Here is a 19122-nt window from a genome sequence, read left to right on the forward strand (position 1 = left end):
CCGTGTCCTCCACATTGTCAGTACAGGCACACATCCGAGCTGTAACTAGTAGCTTTCTGTTTTTGTCCTGTGTGAGTCATCCTGTCCGTCTCCTATTGGATGTGAGCTGAGCTCCCTCGGGATTGTGAGTCAATTCCAGCCATTCCTGGCTCCATTCACAGATTGCTAGCGTGCAAACCTAGGGAGCATTTCATTCAGTAGAGTTCATTCATATAAAATCTGCAACGCCCCCAACATCCTTAACTAGAGAATGATGCCTGGGTGACTTCTGGCTGATGCATGGGTTGAAGGAGGGCTCATTTCACAGGATATATGGACTTTCTGATGCCTCACTTTCTGTGAAAGAAGCAAGCTCGTGTTCAGCAGCTCCTACCCTGGATTCTAATTTCCTTACATAGGACAGCAGGATCACATGGATATACTACACTTTGTGGACAGTAGCTAGTTAATGTATCTATTTAGGCTTCTGGATCTATAGCTGCATGCAACATACATCTGTATTGTACTTTTTAGGAGCATTCGTTTGTTGTTATGGTGTATAGATTTGTATACATTTCTTAATGTGAAATTATGCTCCATAAAATACAACTCTTCCGGTGGATTGAGGACTGATGACTGCGGTGTCTATTATAAAATGTCCGTGAGTATTATCATTAGGCTATGAAAGACCACAGTTCGCCCAGGGGACACGTTTTGCATCAGCTCTTTTGTGGACACCCAGTAATGCTTCAACGGGCCAAGTACAGTCGATTTAGGAATGACTCTATAACAACTACAGAAGAATGTTCACCGACCCCAACTTTAAATGCCAAAGCTTGTGCCAACTCTCATACAAACGCTATGTCCTATATACCAGTAGAAGACCTCACCTTGGTGGCACAGGACAATACAACTACATTATGCACTTTTATGCCCAAAATGCCACATTTTAAACTGTCCAGCTCAGCGAGCCTGATGAGGTTGAGGCATTTCTCTCTGGGGACTAAACAAGTGCCTAGATTAAAACTGACAGGCAGTCCCAGTGCTCCAAATAGCCCAACATCTGCAGAAAACACTTTCAACAGCTACATGAGCTCTTCTCAAGTACGGCAGGATGTGGAGGTGAATGTAAAACCCCAAGAGGATTGTGCTCTGCCAGAAAGTGAGAAGTCTCCCCCTGGTCAGAAGAACAGCTACATACAGCACGTCAACATGGGACCTGTCTTCTCCTACCATGTAAAAGTGAGTAGCCTGCATACTGTATAAATATGGGTTAGTACATAAAGTCTAGCATGGGGCTGCATGCCATATTTTGCATGCTTGGCTACCATCACCCAGCTTTTCTAGTTTACTAAACATCAAGTTCACTATTAGGCAGCAGTTGGGAACATGTGTTGACTTTGTAATGTTGGGTACATTCATTGTCAACCATGCTTTCCTAGTGACAGATAATAAGAGAAAGAGGTAACCTGTCACATGAAAAAACGTTATTAACCTGCAGAAATGAGGTTAACCTGCAGGTTGTAGCACTCTGAACCTGCACAGCGCCCGGACTTAAACCCCCGCTGACGGGAAGAAATTAACTTTATTCCCCTGGTAGCGTTCCTTTCTCAGTCACCACTCTGTGGTATAAAGAACGGCATCTGTAACCGCACCCCTGCAGTGACTGACAGCAGCTCAGCATTAGACCTGGCTGTCAGTCAGTGCTGTGGGTGCATTTACAGCCTGTTGCTTTCTATACAAAGAATGTTTTTTTATTGAACCAGCATTGGCACCACTCCCGAGACTGAGACCTGAACACTGCCAGGGGCAATAAAGTTAGTTTCCTCCCCCAGAGGGGCTCTAAGTCCCGGCACCGGGCAGGTTAGTAACGCTATTAACCTGCAGATTAACCCCATATGTACATGTTAATAGCAGGTTTTCACACCTCACAGATGGATACAGGTGGAATGAAGCTGTTTAGAAGTATTGCTTAAAGTAGTATTCTCAAGTTTGGAAGTTTTCTCCTATCCATGGCAGTCCGACTGCTGGGACACCCACCAATTCCTAATAGAATGGGCTCTGAATTGTCCCATGTTTATGGAGCAGTGGCAGATCATGCACACTGATGTGACCCCCGGAGGTAGCCCAGCTATGTGCTCAGCTGGTTCTCCCAGAAGAATGAATCGCGCGACCATGATTGACCACCGCTCCATCCATGTTGTCTCTTCCAGTTCTTGGAATCAGTCCCAGTACTCTCAGTCAGACCCCAGCGAGCAGGAAGCTATCCCCTATGCTATGGATAAGGGATAATTTTCAAAGTTGACAATACCCCTTTAATGACAGATTAATAATACCTTCCTGTACAGCAATTTATTGTGATAAAACATTGGGGCGATGGTGAATTCTGGCTGTAAAACGCAGCTCATCTCCTCTCTCACTAACCTTGCTTCATAGCACCACTCACATAGGACATGAAGTGCAGGCAGCCGTCTCATCAAACCAATAAATTCTCTAAAACGGTTGGCGTGAAAAAGTTTCTACACCTTCACTGAAACCTGAGAATGACGGCAGTGACTGGTAATATCACAATAGGTGTTGAAAATCCAGCCTATAAATGGCCGTACAAGTCTGCCTGTGTAATTACGCTGTGAGTTATTGGGTGACTTATCGCTAATGTTTGTTGTCCTGCCCATTCAGCTCAGAAATACAGACTTGCTTTAAAGTACTGTGTCATGTATCTCCATTCTCCAGTAATGCTGATCCAAGACCGAATGTTACACAAGGTGATACTGCGGGAATATTTTCGAATTTTAGATATCTGCAGAAATTATAGTGCTGCAGACATCTGCAAAAATGATTTGTTCACCGAAGCCTCTCATGCTGAAAGTCAGAGCCGGAGTAGTAGTATTCACTAACGGACAGACACACTGTGCATTGTAGGCATGACACATACATTAATGTCTGTGTGCACAGAGTCTATGTACACTGCTATGTAGGCAATACATACACATGGAATCCCTTAGATGATGAAATTCTTAAGGTTCACTCTCAGGGCTAGGATATCAGCGCCGTAATGCTAAGTCTCAGAGCATTCTGTGCATTAGAAAACCAGGCTTAATATTATTATATTTCTATTTCACATACCGGATGTCTCAGAAAAACAATGACCAAACAATAGCACATTCTCGGTACCGTACTGTTCAATGGACAGACAACGGATTTTACCTCCGTTAACGATTGACAGCTCCTTATTAATCAAAGCAGTTGTGAGCTTAACTTTGTGCTAAAGCTGCAATCCAGAAGATTTTATTTTCCCTATATATTACAGCATAGGCTATCATTAAAAGGAATCTGTCACCAGGGTTTTGCTTTCATCTGAGAGCAGCATGATTTTGGGGCAGATAACCTGATTCCAGTGATGTATATACTGTGCCAATATTCAAAAAGGGGACAAAAACTGAACTCGGAAATTATAGGCCAGTAAGCTTAACCTCTACTGTGGGTAAAATCCTGGAGGGCTTTCTAAGGGATGCTATACTGGAGTATCTGAAGAGGAATAACCTCATGACCCAGTATCAGCGCGGGTTTACTAGGGACTGTTCATGTCAGACTAATTTGATCAGCTTCTATGAAGAGGTAAGTTCCGGACTAGACCAAGGGAGCCCAGTGGATGTAGTGTATATGGACTTTTCAAAAGCTTTTGATACGGTGCCACACAAAAGGTTGTTACATAAAATGAGAATAATGGGGATAGGGGAAAATATGTGTAAGTGGGTTGAGAGCTGGCTCAGGGATAGGAAACAAAGGGTGGTTATTAATGGAGCACACTCGGACTGGGTCGCGGTTAGCAGTGGGGTACCACAGGGGTCAGTATTGGGCCCTCTTCTTTTTAACATATTTATTAATGACCTTGAAGGGGGCATTCAGAGTAGAATTTCAATATTTGCAGATGACACTAAACTCTGCAGGGTAATCAATACAGAGGAGGACAATTTTATATTACAGGATGATTTGTGTAAACAAGAAGCTTGGGCTGATAAATGGCAAATGAGCTTTAATGGGGATAAATGTAAGGTCATGCACTTGGGTAGAAGTAATAAGATGTATAACTATGTGTTTAATTCTAAAACTCTGGGCAAAACTGTCAATGAAAAAGACCTGGGTGTATGGGTGGATGACAAACTCACATTTAGTGGCCAGTGTCAGGCAGCTGCTACAAAGGCAAATAAAATAATGGGATGCATTAAAAGAGGCATAGATGCTCATGAGGAGAACATAATTTGACCTCTATACAAGTCACTAGTTCGACCACACTTAGAATACTGTGCACAGTTCTGGTCTCCGGTGTATAAGAAAGACATAGCTGAACTAGAGCAGGTGCAGAGAAGAGCGACCAAGGTTATTAGAGGACTGGGGGGTCTGCAATACCAAGATAGGTTATTACACTTGGGGCTAGAGTTGAGCGACTTTCATTTTTTTAAGATCGAGTCGGGTTTTGTGAAACTCGATTTTGTCCAGAGTCGAGTCGAGTGCAGTCGGCCGATTATCGCTAAAAGTCGGGGATCGACCGAAACACGAAACCCAATGCAAGTCAATGGGGAAGCATAGTCGGCAGTGAGTGGAGGCCAGGAAAACACCTACAGTGCCCATTTTAATGCCAAAAACATCCATTCTTGTTTCTGAAGCTTGTCAATCTTAATTAACTTTATAATAATAGTTGGGCATAGGGAATTGGGGGTCATTTGGCAAAAGTTGTGGGGGGAGTAGGGCCGGCTCAAGTTTTTCGTGGGCCCAGGAAATGCGGACTACGTCACGGCGGTGTTGCAGGGAAAGGTAAGTATTTCAACGTTGCAAGTGCTGTGATCCTGAGCAAGCAGGGGGGGCCCACTCGTTCGCATTGGCACTGGCACAGGGCCCCTCAAAGTACAGCGATGTGTGTTTGCATGGCGGGGGCGCCTCCCACCAGCAGCGACACTTTTGCGTACTCTGAGGGGCCCTGTGCCAGTGACGTCGCCAACGAGTATGCCCCCCCACCTGATGAAGGAACCTGCACTTTCATCTGCACCTTCCTCTCTGTCCCTGTGTAAGGTGGTATAACATGCGGGAAGGGGAACCTTACTTTCAGCAGGGTCAGATTCTGGCTGTGTAGAGTATAAGGGGAATGTAGTGGTCTAGGTCAATGTACCAGCAGACTCATCTAGCAGTGGCTGGGCAATGGGCAGGATGAGGAGGAAACAGATATAGGGCCAAAGAATAAAGTAGGCTAAATGCAGTTCAAAATTGGTAACAGGACTAAACAGGCGGCATTGCTTTGTTCAGTGGAGTAGCAAACCCAAGAGCAGAAGACACTGTTTCAAGGGCCTAACCACACTAGTAGGCCAAATGCAGTTTAATATCTGATAGTATAGGGCGAAAGCCAGAATGTGGAAGCTCAGCTTTGTTCAGTTGAGGACAACACCAGGCAGGGGCAGACAGACACCTTTAGTAGGCCGGAACAGCCAATTTTTTAAAAAAACAGCAGTTAGTAAGAGGCAGAAGGTAGAAGCTCAGCTTTATTCAGTTGAGGACAACACCAGGCAGGGGCAGACAGACACCTTTAGTAGGCCGGAACAGCCAATTGCATTTTTAAAAATGGTAATTTGGAACTGAAGGTTGAAGCTCAGCTTTATTCAGTTGAGGACAACACCAGGCAGGGGCAGACAGACACCTTTAGTAGGCCGGAACAGCCAATGGCATTTTTAAAAATGGTAATTTGGAACAGAAGGTAGAAGCTCAGCTTTATTCAGTTGAGGACAACACCAGGCAGGGGCAGACATTCACCTTTAGTAGGCCGGAACAGCCAATTGCATTTTTAAAAATGGTAATTTGGAACAGAAGGTAGAAGCTCAGCTTTATTCAGTTGAGGACAACACCAGGCAGGGGCAGACATTCACCTTTAGTAGGCCGGAACAGCCAATTGCATTTTTAAAAATGGTAATTTGGAACTGAAGGTTGAAGCTCAGCTTTATTCAGTTGAGGACAACACCAGGCAGGGGCAGACATTCACCTTTAGTAGGCCGGAACAGCCAATTTTTTAAAAAAACAGCAGTTAGTAAGAGGCAGAAGGTAGAAGCTCAGCTTTATTCAGTTGAGGACAACACCAGGCAGGGGCAGACAGACACCTTTAGTAGGCCGGAACAGCCAATTGCATTTTTAAAAATGGTAATTTGGAACTGAAGGTTGAAGCTCAGCTTTATTCAGTTGAGGACAACACCAGGCAGGGGCAGACAGACACCTTTAGTAGGCCGGAACAGCCAATTTTTTAAAAAAACAGCAGTTAGTAAGAGGCAGAAGGTAGAAGCTCAGCTTTATTCAGTTGAGGACAACACCAGGCAGGGGCAGACAGACACCTTTAGTAGGCCGGAACAGCCAATTGCATTTTTAAAAATGGTAATTTGGAACTGAAGGTTGAAGCTCAGCTTTATTCAGTTGAGGACAACACCAGGCAGGGGCAGACAGACACCTTTAGTAGGCCGGAACAGCCAATGGCATTTTTAAAAATGGTAATTTGGAACAGAAGGTAGAAGCTCAGCTTTATTCAGTTGAGGACAACACCAGGCAGGGGCAGACATTCACCTTTAGTAGGCCGGAACAGCCAATTGCATTTTTAAAAATGGTAATTTGGAACAGAAGGTAGAAGCTCAGCTTTATTCAGTTGAGGACAACACCAGGCAGGGGCAGACAGACACCTTTAGTAGGCCGGAACAGCCAATGGCATTTTTAAAAATGGTAATTTGGAACAGAAGGTAGAAGCTCAGCTTTATTCAGTTGAGGACAACACCAGGCAGGGGCAGACATTCACCTTTAGTAGGCCGGAACAGCCAATTGCATTTTTAAAAATGGTAATTTGGAACAGAAGGTAGAAGCTCAGCTTTATTCAGTTGAGGACAACACCAGGCAGGGGCAGACATTCACCTTTAGTAGGCCGGAACAGCCAATTGCATTTTTAAAAATGGTAATTTGGAACTGAAGGTTGAAGCTCAGCTTTATTCAGTTGAGGACAACACCAGGCAGGGGCAGACAGACACCTTTAGTAGGCCGGAACAGCCAATTTTTTAAAAAAACAGCAGTTAGTAAGAGGCAGAAGGTAGAAGCTCAGCTTTATTCAGTTGAGGACAACACCAGGCAGGGGCAGACAGACACCTTTAGTAGGCCGGAACAGCCAATTTTTTAAAAAAACAGCAGTTAGTAAGAGGCAGAAGGTAGAAGCTCAGCTTTATTCAGTTGAGGACAACACCAGGCAGGGGCAGACAGACACCTTTAGTAGGCCGGAACAGCCAATTGCATTTTTAAAAATGGTAATTTGGAACTGAAGGTTGAAGCTCAGCTTTATTCAGTTGAGGACAACACCAGGCAGGGGCAGACAGACACCTTTAGTAGGCCGGAACAGCCAATTTTTTAAAAAAACAGCAGTTAGTAAGAGGCAGAAGGTAGAAGCTCAGCTTTATTCAGTTGAGGACAACACCAGGCAGGGGCAGACAGACACCTTTAGTAGGCCGGAACAGCCAATTGCATTTTTAAAAATGGTAATTTGGAACTGAAGGTTGAAGCTCAGCTTTATTCAGTTGAGGACAACACCAGGCAGGGGCAGACAGACACCTTTAGTAGGCCGGAACAGCCAATTGCATTTTTAAAAATGGTAATTTGGAACTGAAGGTTGAAGCTCAGCTTTATTCAGTTGAGGACAACACCAGGCAGGGGCAGACAGACACCTTTAGTAGGCCGGAACAGCCAATTTTTTAAAAAAACAGCAGTTAGTAAGAGGCAGAAGGTAGAAGCTCAGCTTTATTCAGTTGAGGACAACACCAGGCAGGGGCAGACAGACACCTTTAGTAGGCCGGAACAGCCAATTGCATTTTTAAAAATGGTAATTTGGAACTGAAGGTTGAAGCTCAGCTTTATTCAGTTGAGGACAACACCAGGCAGGGGCAGACAGACACCTTTAGTAGGCCGGAACAGCCAATGGCATTTTTAAAAATGGTAATTTGGAACAGAAGGTAGAAGCTCAGCTTTATTCAGTTGAGGACAACACCAGGCAGGGGCAGACAGACACCTTTAGTAGGCCGGAACAGCCAATTGCATTTTTAAAAATGGTAATTTGGAACTGAAGGTTGAAGCTCAGCTTTATTCAGTTGAGGACAACACCAGGCAGGGGCAGACAGACACCTTTAGTAGGCCGGAACAGCCAATGGCATTTTTAAAAATGGTAATTTGGAACTGAAGGTTGAAGCTCAGCTTTATTCAGTTGAGGACAACACCAGGCAGGGGCAGACAGACACCTTTAGTAGGCCGGAACAGCCAATTTTTTAAAAAAACAGCAGTTAGTAAGAGGCAGAAGGTAGAAGCTCAGCTTTATTCAGTTGAGGACAACACCAGGCAGGGGCAGACAGACACCTTTAGTAGGCCGGAACAGCCAATTGCATTTTTAAAAATGGTAATTTGGAACTGAAGGTTGAAGCTCAGCTTTATTCAGTTGAGGACAACACCAGGCAGGGGCAGACAGACACCTTTAGTAGGCCGGAACAGCCAATTGCATTTTTAAAAATGGTAATTTGGAACTGAAGGTTGAAGCTCAGCTTTATTCAGTTGAGGACAACACCAGGCAGGGGCAGACAGACACCTTTAGTAGGCCGGAACAGCCAATTTTTTAAAAAAACAGCAGTTAGTAAGAGGCAGAAGGTAGAAGCTCAGCTTTATTCAGTTGCAGCTTCTTGGCAATAATATAAAGAAGACGCGACAGGACAACACTCGGTGGATGCCATATCTGTGTTTTCAATGGAAAAAAACCTTTCAGTTAACTACTTGCAGGAGCAAGTTTTTGTAGCTGGTGGACAATTTTTTTTAAAAAAAGCAGTTAATAAGAGGCAGAAGGTAGAAGCTCAGCTTTATTCAGTTGCAGCTTCTTGGCAATAATATAAAGAAGACGCGACAGGACAACACTCGGTGGATGCCATATCTGTGTTTTCAATGGAAAAAAACCTTTCAGTTAACTACTTGCAGGAGCAAGTTTTTGTAGCTGGTGGCCAATTTTTGTACTGTACCAGTTTTTTGTTGTATGTGTTTTTGTTTTTAATGTTAAAATGTCTGCATTTGATATCTCTCCAGTATTTTCTTTTTTATAAGCAAAATACTGCAGTTTTACATCGGTTACATGGATACACAGGCAGCTTGGTGGTGAGTGGAGGAGTATTTAAAGTAGGGACCGCAGACAGGCTATCAAAGGCCTAAAATAACAAACAATAGGCTCATGGCAGTTTTACAGCGGTTACATGGATACACGGGCAGGCAGCTGGTGATGAGTGGAGGAGTATTTAAAGTAGGGACCGCAGACAGGCTATCAAAGGCCTAAAATAACAAACAATAGGCTCATGGCAGCTTTACAGCGGTTACATGGATACACAGGCAGCTTGGTGGTGAGTGGAGGAGTATTTAAAGTAGGGACCGCAGACAGGCTATCAAAGGCCTAAAATAACAAACAATAGGCTCATGGCAGTTTTACATCGGTTACATGGATACACAGGCAGCTTGGTGGTGAGTGGAGGAGTATTTAAAGTAGGGACCGCAGACAGGCTATCAAAGGCCTAAAATAACAAACAATAGGCTCATGGCAGCTTTACAGCGGTTACATGGATACACGGGCAGGCAGCTGGTGATGAGTGGAGGAGTATTTAAAGTAGGGACCGCAGACAGGCTATCAAAGGCCTAAAATAACAAACAATAGGCTCATGGCAGTTTTACAGCGGTTACATGGATACACGGGCAGGCAGCTGGTGATGAGTGGAGGAGTATTTAAAGTAGGGACCGCAGACAGGCTATCAAAGGCCTAAAATAACAAACAATAGGCTCATGGCAGTTTTACAGCGGTTACATGGATACACGGGCAGGCAGCTGGTGATGAGTGGAGGAGTATTTAAAGTAGGGACCGCAGACAGGCTATCAAAGGCCTAAAATAACAAACAATAGGCTCATGGCAGCTTTACAGCGGTTACATGGATACACAGGCAGCTTGGTGGTGAGTGGAGGAGTATTTAAAGTAGGGACCGCAGACAGGCTATCAAAGGCCTAAAATAACAAACAATAGGCTCATGGCAGTTTTACATCGGTTACATGGATACACAGGCAGCTTGGTGGTGAGTGGAGGAGTATTTAAAGTAGGGACCGCAGACAGGCTATCAAAGGCCTAAAATAACAAACAATAGGCTCATGGCAGCTTTACAGCGGTTACATGGATACACAGGCAGCTTGGTGGTGAGTGGAGGAGTATTTAAAGTAGGGACCGCAGACAGGCTATCAAAGGCCTAAAATAACAAACAATAGGCTCATGGCAGTTTTACAGCGGTTACATGGATACACGGGCAGGCAGCTGGTGATGAGTGGAGGAGTATTTAAAGTAGGGACCGCAGACAGGCTATCAAAGGCCTAAAATAACAAACAATAGGCTCATGGCAGTTTTACAGCGGTTACATGGATACACGGGCAGGCAGCTGGTGATGAGTGGAGGAGTATTTAAAGTAGGGACCGCAGACAGGCTATCAAAGGCCTAAAATAACAAACAATAGGCTCATGGCAGCTTTACAGCGGTTACATGGATACACAGGCAGCTTGGTGGTGAGTGGAGGAGTATTTAAAGTAGGGACCGCAGACAGGCTATCAAAGGCCTAAAATAACAAACAATAGGCTCATGGCAGTTTTACATCGGTTACATGGATACACAGGCAGCTTGGTGGTGAGTGGAGGAGTATTTAAAGTAGGGACCGCAGACAGGCTATCAAAGGCCTAAAATAACAAACAATAGGCTCATGGCAGCTTTACAGCGGTTACATGGATACACAGGCAGCTTGGTGGTGAGTGGAGGAGTATTTAAAGTAGGGACCGCAGACAGGCTATCAAAGGCCTAAAATAACAAACAATAGGCTCATGGCAGTTTTACATCGGTTACATGGATACACAGGCAGCTTGGTGGTGAGTGGAGGAGTATTTAAAGTAGGGACCGCAGACAGGCTATCAAAGGCCTAAAATAACAAACAATAGGCTCATGGCAGTTTTACAGCGGTTACATGGATACACGGGCAGGCAGCTGGTGATGAGTGGAGGAGTATTTAAAGTAGGGACCGCAGACAGGCTATCAAAGGCCTAAAATAACAAACAATAGGCTCATGGCAGCTTTACAGCGGTTACATGGATACACAGGCAGCTTGGTGGTGAGTGGAGGAGTAGTGCAAGGAGTGTCTGTCCCAGTACTCCCAAAATATAAATAGATGTTAATGTCTCGCAAAACAACCAAAACAAAAAAAAAGGTGGCATACTTAGGTACAGGGGTGGGCTCATCTACTGAGTTTCTGACATAGTAATTTGGCAGTAACTATTTAATGGTGCCAATATAGGACACAGACACAGACTACTTTAAGTTGCATCATAGATGTCTACAAATTTGTATTGTCAGTGCCAGACATTGAATGATGTCAGCGAATAGACTAAAGATTGGTGGAGCTGTGCGACATAATTTTGCACGTGGTAGAGCACATTTTGAGCTGGGGTAGGGGGGAACTCTCTTGAGGCCGGCGGGACCGCCCCAGGGCCCCTCATTTTACAACGGTGTGTCTGACGTTGGGTGCGCACCGCCACCGCCAGAGACACTACATTGTACTATGAGGGACCCAGTAGCAATGCCGTCAACCAAAAGCGAGCACACCCACCTCTTCAGACAAACAGCAGTCTCACGGGTGCTTGCGCCAAGTCGCGATACCACGGCCCCGTGTGGGGAGTTTGGCCATTTAGGGAGGTGTAAACATGTCGTATGCTGTACAATCAGCTGCAGCAAATTAGACATTAGAAAAGTAATTCACAGGCAAGAGCTTTTCATAGGAAAGCTAGGTGTCGGCCGGGCAAGGTGGGGCAAAAGATTTCGAAATCCAGTTGTGGTTCATTTTAATGAATGTTAGATCGTCAACATTTTGGGTAGCCAGACGAGTCCTTTTTTCGGTTAATATTGAACCTGCAGCACTGAATACTCTTTCTGATAGGACACTTGCTGCCGGGCAAGCAAGCTCCTGCAATGCATATTCTGCCAATTCTGGCCAGGTGTCTAATTTGGAGGCCCAGTAATCAAATGGGAATGACGGTTGAGGGAGAACATCGATAAGGGATGAAAAATAGTTAGTAACCATACTGGACAAATGTTGTCTCCTGTCACTTTTTCAATTGATGCAGCAGTACCTGTCCTGTCTGCGGTCATAGCAAAATCACTCCACAACCTGGTCAGAAAACCCCTCTGTCCAACGCCACTTCTGATGTGTGCACCCCTAACACTCCTAGTCTGCTGCCCCCTGGAGCTCGTGTGAGAACGATCACGTGCGCTGTGTGCTGGGAATGCCTGAAGCAAACGGTCAACAAGAGTTGATTGTTTGGTTGCTAATATTAGTTCCAAGTTCTCATGTGGCATAATATTTTGCAATTTGCCTTTATAGCGTGGATCAAGGAGGCAGGCCAACCAGTAATCGTCATCGTTCATCATTTTCGTAATGCGTGTGTCCCTTTTTAGGATACGTAAGGCATAATCTGCCATGTGGGCCAAAGTTCCAGTTGTCAAATCTCCGGTTGTGATTGGTTGAAGGGCAGTTGCAGGCAAATCTACGTCACTTGTGTCCCTCAAAAAACCAGAACCCGGCCGTGACACGCAACCAATTTCCTGTGCCCCCGGGAAAGGTTCGGCATTAAAAATATACTCATCCCCATCATCCTCCTCGTCCTCCACCTCCTCTTCGCCCGCTACCTCGTCCTGTACACTGCCCTGACCAGACAATGGCTGACTGTCATCAAGGCTTTCCTCTTCCTCTGGTGCAGACGCCTGCTCCTTTATGTGCGTCAAACTTTGCATCAGCAGACGCATTAGGGGGATGCTCATGCTTATTACGGCGTTGTCTGCACTAACCAGCCGTGTGCATTCCTCAAAACACTGAAGGACTTGACACATGTCTTGTATCTTAGACCACTGCACACCTGACAACTCCATGTCTGCCATCCTACTGCCTGCCCGTGTATCCTCCCACAAATAAATAACAGCACGCCTCTGTTCGCACAGTCTCTGAAGCATGTGCAGTGTTGAGTTCCACCTTGTTGCAACGTCTATGATGAGGCGATGCTGGGGAAGGTTCAAAGACCGCTGATAGGTCTGCATACGGCTGGCGTGTACAGGTGAACGTCGGATATGTGAGCAAAGTGCACGCACTTTGAGGAGCAGGTCGGAGAACCCAGGATAAGTTTTCAATAAGCACTGCACCACCAGGTTTAAGGTGTGAGCCAGGCAAGGAATGTGTTTCAGTTGGGAAAGGGAGATGGCAGCCATGAAATTCCTTCCGTTATCACTCACTACCTTGCCTGCCTCAAGATCTACTGTGCCCAGCCACGACTGCGTTTCTTGTTGCAAGAACTCGGACAGAACTTCCGCGGTGTGTCTGTTGTCGCCCAAACACTTCATAGCCAATACAGCCTGCTGACGCTTGGCAGTAGCTGGCCCATAATGGGACAACTGGTGTGCAACAGTGTCATCTGCCGATGGAGTGGTTGGCAGACTGCGTTCTGTGGAAGAGCTGTAGCTTCTGCAGGAGGACGAGGAGGAGGAGGAGGAGGGGGTGCGAACGCCTACAGCCAACTGTTTCCTAGACCGTGGGCTAGGCACAACTGTCCCTAAATTGATGTCGCCTGTGGACCCTGCATCCACCACATTCACCCAGTGTGCCGTGATGGACACATAACGTCCCTGGCCATGCCTACTGGTCCATGCATCTGTAGTCAGGTGCACCTTTGTACTCACAGATTGCCTGAGTGCATGGACGATGCGCTGTTTAACATGCTGGTGCAGGGCTGGGATGGCTTTTCTGGAAAAAAAGTGTCGACTGGGTAGCTCGTATCGTGGTTCAGCGTACTCCATCAGGGCTTTGAAAGCTTCGCTTTCAACTAACCGGTAGGGCATCATCTCTAACGAGATTAGTCTAGCTATGTGGGCGTTAAAACCCTGTGTACGCGGATGCGAGGATAAGTACTTCCTTTTTCTAACCAGAGTCTCATGTAGGGTGAGCTGGACTGGAGAGCTGGAGATCGTGGAACTTTCGGGTGTGCCGGTGTACATGGCAGACTGAGAGACGGTTGGAGACGGTATTGTTTCCGCCGGTGCCCTAGATGCAATATTTCCTCCTACAAAACTGGTGGTTCCCTGACCCTGACTGCTTTTGGCTGGCAAAGAAACCTGCACAGATACTGCCGGTGGTGCGGAAAATGGTGGCCTTACAGTGACGGAAGGGATGTTGCGTTGCTGACTAGCTTCATTGGCCGAGGGTGCTACAACCTTAAGGGACGTTTGGTAGTTAGTCCAGGCTTGAAAATGCATGGTGGTTAAGTGTCTATGCATGCAACTAGTATTTAGACTTTTCAGATTCTGACCTCTGCTTAAGCTAGTTGAACATTTTTGACAGATGACTTTGCGCTGATCAGTTGGATGTTGTTTAAAAAAATGCCAGACTGCACTCTTCCTAGACTCGGATCCCTTTTCAGGGATTGCAGACTGAGCTTTAACCGGATGGCCACGCTGTCCTCCAACAGGTTTTGGCTTTGACACGCGTTTTGGGCCAGATACGGGCCCGGCAGATGGAACCTGTTGCGATGTTGATGCCTGCTGCGGCCCCTCCTCCACCTCCGCTTCTGAACTACTGCCGCCTGCACCCTGTTCCCCCAATGGCTGCCAATCGGGGTCAATAACTGGGTCATCTATTACCTCCTCTTCGAGCTCGTGTGCAACTTCGTCTGTGTCACTGTGTCGGTCGGTGGTATAGCGTTCGTGGCGGGGCAGCATAGTCTCATCAGGGTCTGATTGTGGATCTGTACCCTGAGAGGGCAATGTGGTGGTCTGAGTCAAAGGAGCAGCATAGTACTCTGGCTGTGGCTGTGCATCAGTGCACTCCATGTCAGAATCTACTTGTAATGGGCATGGCCTGTTAAATGTTTCACTTTCTAAGCCAGGGACGGTATGTGTAAAGAGCTCCATGGAGTGACCCGTTGTGTCGCCTGCTGCATCCTTCTCTCTTGTTGTAGTTTTTGCTGAGGAGGACAAGGAAGCGACTTGTCCCTGACCGTGAACATCCACAAGCGACGCGCTGCTTTTACATTTACCAGTTTCGGAAGAGGAGGCAAAAGAGCTAGAGGCTGAGTCTGCAATGTAAGCCAAAACTTGCTGTTGCTGCTCCGCCTTTAAAAGCGGTTTTCCTACTCCCAGAAAAGAGAGCGTTCGAGGCCTTGTGTAGCCTGACGACGAAACTGGCTCCACAGCTCCAGACTTAGGTGGAATATTTTTATCCCCACGACCACCTGATGCTCCACTACCACTACCATCATTACCAGCTGACAATGAACGCCCACGACGACCTCTTGCACCAGACTTCCTCATTGTTTTAAAATCTTAACCAAAGTAACTTTATTTGTTGCTGTCAAACAACTTACACGGTGAGCTATAACTTCAGTATGATTTCAATATCCCTTAACAGGTTGGTGAGACCACAAGGAAAATCAGGCACAATGTTACACACTCTGTTTTCTGTGGCACAAAATCACAGAGATGACACACACGCAGGACTGTCACTCAAGCACTAATGTCAATATTAATCTCCCACCTAATTTATTTTTTTTTTTTTTCTCAGGGAGACTTTAGAAACCAAATAATATTAAAAAAACCAAAAAAATAAATAGGCTTTCTATGGCCCACTGAATGAGAGAGAGAGGTGGCACACCCAGGAGTCAAGACTGGCACACAAGCTGAAAGGGCAATATTACTCTCCCACTGTTTTTTTATGTATTTTTTGTTTTTTAAGGGAGACTTTAGAAACCAAATAATATTAAAAAAACCAAAAAAATAAATAGCCTTTCTATGGCCCACTGAATGAGAGAGAGAGGTGGCACACCCAGGAGTCAAGACTGGCACACAAGCTGAAAGGGCAATATTACTCTCCCACTGTTTTTTTATGTTTTTTTTTTTTTCAGGGAGACTTTAGAAACCAAATAATATTAAAAAAACCAAAAAAATAAATAGCCTTTCTATGGCCCACTGAATGAGAGAGGTGGCACACCCAGGAGTCAAGACTGGCACACAAGCTGAAAGGGCAATATTACTCTCCCACTGTTTTTTTATGTTTTTTTTTTTTTCAGGGAGACTTTAGAAACCAAATAATAAGAAAAAAAATAAATAAATAAATAGGCTTTCTATAGCCCACTGAATGAGAGATAGCACACACAGCAGTGGCACACAAGCCCTGACTGAGGCCAATATTTTTCTCCCACTGATTGATGTAGTGTTTTTGTGTTGAGGTAGATTTTAGAACACAAATCAAGGAAAAAAAAAAATGCTTTCTATGGCCCACTGAATGAGAGAGAGAGGTGGCACACCCAGGAGTCAAGACTGGCACACAAGCTGAAAGGGCAATATTACTCTCCCACTGTTTTTTTATGTTTTTTTTGTTTTCAGGGAGACTTTAGAAACCAAATAATATTAAAAAAACCAAAAAAATAAATAGCCTTTCTATGGCCCACTGAATGAGAGAGAGAGGTGGCACACCCAGGAGTCAAGACTGGCACACAAGCTGAAAGGGCAATATTACTCTCCCACTGTTTTTTTATGTTTTTTTTTTTTCAGGGAGACTTTAGAAACCAAATAATATTTAAAAAAATAAATAAATAGGCTTTCTATGGCCCACTGAATGAGAGAGGTGGCACACCCAGGAGTCAAGACTGGCACACAAGCTGAAAGGGCAATATTACTCTCCCACTGTTTTTTTGTTTTTTTTGTTTTTTAAGGGAGACTTTAGAAACCAAATAATATTAAAAAAACCAAAAAAATAAATAGCCTTTCTATGGCCCACTGAATGAGAGAGAGAGGTGGCACACCCAGGAGTCAAGACTGGCACACAAGCTGAAAGGGCAATATTACTCTCCCACTGTTTTTTTATGTTTTTTTTTTTTTCAGGGAGACTTTAGAAACCAAATAATATTTAAAAAAAAAAATAAATAGGCTTTCTATGGCCCACTGAATGAGAGAGGTGGCACACCCAGGAGTCAAGACTGGCACACAAGCTGAAAGGGCAATATTACTCTCCCACTGTTTTTTTTATGTTTTTTTTGTTTTTTAAGGGAGACTTTAGAAACCAAATAATATTAAAAAAAACAAAAAAATAAATAGCCTTTCTATGGCCCACTGAATGCGAGAGAGAGGTGGCACACCCAGGAGTCAAGACTGGCACACAAGCTGAAAGGGCAATATTACTCTCCCACTGTTTTTTTATGTTTTTTTTTTTTTCAGGGAGACTTTAGAAACCAAATAATATTAAAAAAAACAAAAAAATAAATAGCCTTTCTATGGCCCACTGAATGAGAGAGGTGGCACACCCAGGAGTCAAGACTGGCACACAAGCTGAAAGGGCAATATTACTCTCCCACTGTTTTTTTATGTTTTTTTTTTTTCAGGGAGACTTTAGAAACCAAATAATAAGAAAAAAAATAAATAAATAAATAGGCTTTCTATAGCCCACTGAATGAGAGATAGCACACACAGCAGTGGCACACAAGCCCTGACTGAGGCCAATATTTTTCTACCACTGATTGATGTAGTGTTTTTGTGTTGAGGTAGATTTTAGAACACAAATCAAGGAAAAAAAAAAAAAATGCTTTCTATGGCCCACTGAATGAGAGAGAGAGGTGGCACACCCAGGAGTCAAGACTGGCACACAAGCTGAAAGGGCAATATTACTCTCCCACTGTTTTTTTATGTTTTTTTTTTTTCAGGGAGACTTTAGAAACCAAATAATAAGAAAAAAAATAAATAAATAAATAGGCTTTCTATAGCCCACTGAATGAGAGATAGCACACACAGCAGTGGCACACAAGCCCTGACTGAGGCCAATATTTTTCTCCCACTGATTGATGTAGTGTTTTTGTGTTGAGGTAGATTTTAGAACACAAATCAAGGAAAAAAAAAAAAATGCTTTCTATGGCCCACTGAATGAGAGAGGTGGCACACCCAGGAGTCAAGACTGGCACACAAGCTGAAAGGGCAATATTACTCTCCCACTGTTTTTTTATGTATTTTTTGTTTTTTAAGGGAGACTTTAGAAACCCAATAATATTTAAAAAAATAAATAAATAGGCTTTCTATGGCCCACTGAATGAGAGGGAGAGAGGTGGCACACCCAGGAGTCAAGACTGGCACACAAGCTGAAAGGGCAATATTACTCTCCCACTGTTTTTTTATGTTTTTTTTTTTTTTCAGGGAGACTTTAGAAACCAAATAATATTAAAAAAAACAAAAAAATAAATAGGCTTTCTATGGCCCACTGAATGAGAGAGAGAGGTGGCACACCCAGGAGTCAAGACTGGCACACAAGCTGAAAGGGCAATATTACTCTCCCACTGTTTTTTTATGTATTTTTTGTTTTTTAAGGGAGACTTTAGAAACCAAATAATATTAAAAAAAAACAAAAAAAAAAAGGCTTTCTATGGCCCACAATTAGAGAGAGAGAGGTGGCACACCCAGGAGTCAAGACTGGCGCACAAGCTGAAAGGGCAATATTACTCTCCCACTGTTTTCTTAATTTTTTTTTCTTTTATTTTCAGGGAGACTTTAGAAACCAAATAATATTAAAAAAACCAAAAAAATAAATAGCCTTTCTATGGCCCACTGAATGAGAGAGAGGTGGCACACCCAGGAGTCAAGACTGGCACACAAGCTGAAAGGGCAATATTACTCTCCCACTGTTTTTTTATTTTTATTTTTTTTTCAGGGAGACTTTAGAAACCAAATAATAAGAAAAAAAAATAAATAAATAAATAGGCTTGCTATAGCCCACTGAATGAGAGATAGCACACACAGCAGTGGCACACAAGCCCTGACTGAGGCCAATATTTTTCTACCACTGATTGATGTAGTGTTTTTGTGTTGAGGTAGAATTTAGAACACAAATCACGGAAAAAATAAATAGGCTTTCTATGGCCCACTCAGTGAGAGATGGCACACACAGGGATGGCACTGTAGCAGAAATGCCAATCTTAATCTCCCACAAAAAAAAAAAAAAAAACAGGGACTGT

General features: G+C 44.3%; 1 protein-coding gene across 1 annotated transcript in view; it reads left to right on the forward strand.

Annotated features, from left to right (window-relative positions):
- The first annotated feature begins 223 nt into the window (after positions 1-223).
- Positions 224-19122, forward strand: part of SHC4 (SHC adaptor protein 4) — a 201506-nt gene continuing 182607 nt past the window's right edge. Inside the window, exon 1 of the mRNA XM_077263716.1 lies at positions 224-1221. Coding sequence (XP_077119831.1) covers positions 661-1221 — 561 coding nt within the window. The 5' untranslated portion in view covers positions 224-660. The remainder of the gene's footprint in view (positions 1222-19122) is intronic.

Source organism: Ranitomeya variabilis, chromosome 5, assembly GCF_051348905.1.
Source record: "Ranitomeya variabilis isolate aRanVar5 chromosome 5, aRanVar5.hap1, whole genome shotgun sequence".
NCBI classification, from domain to species: Eukaryota; Metazoa; Chordata; class Amphibia; order Anura; family Dendrobatidae; genus Ranitomeya; species Ranitomeya variabilis.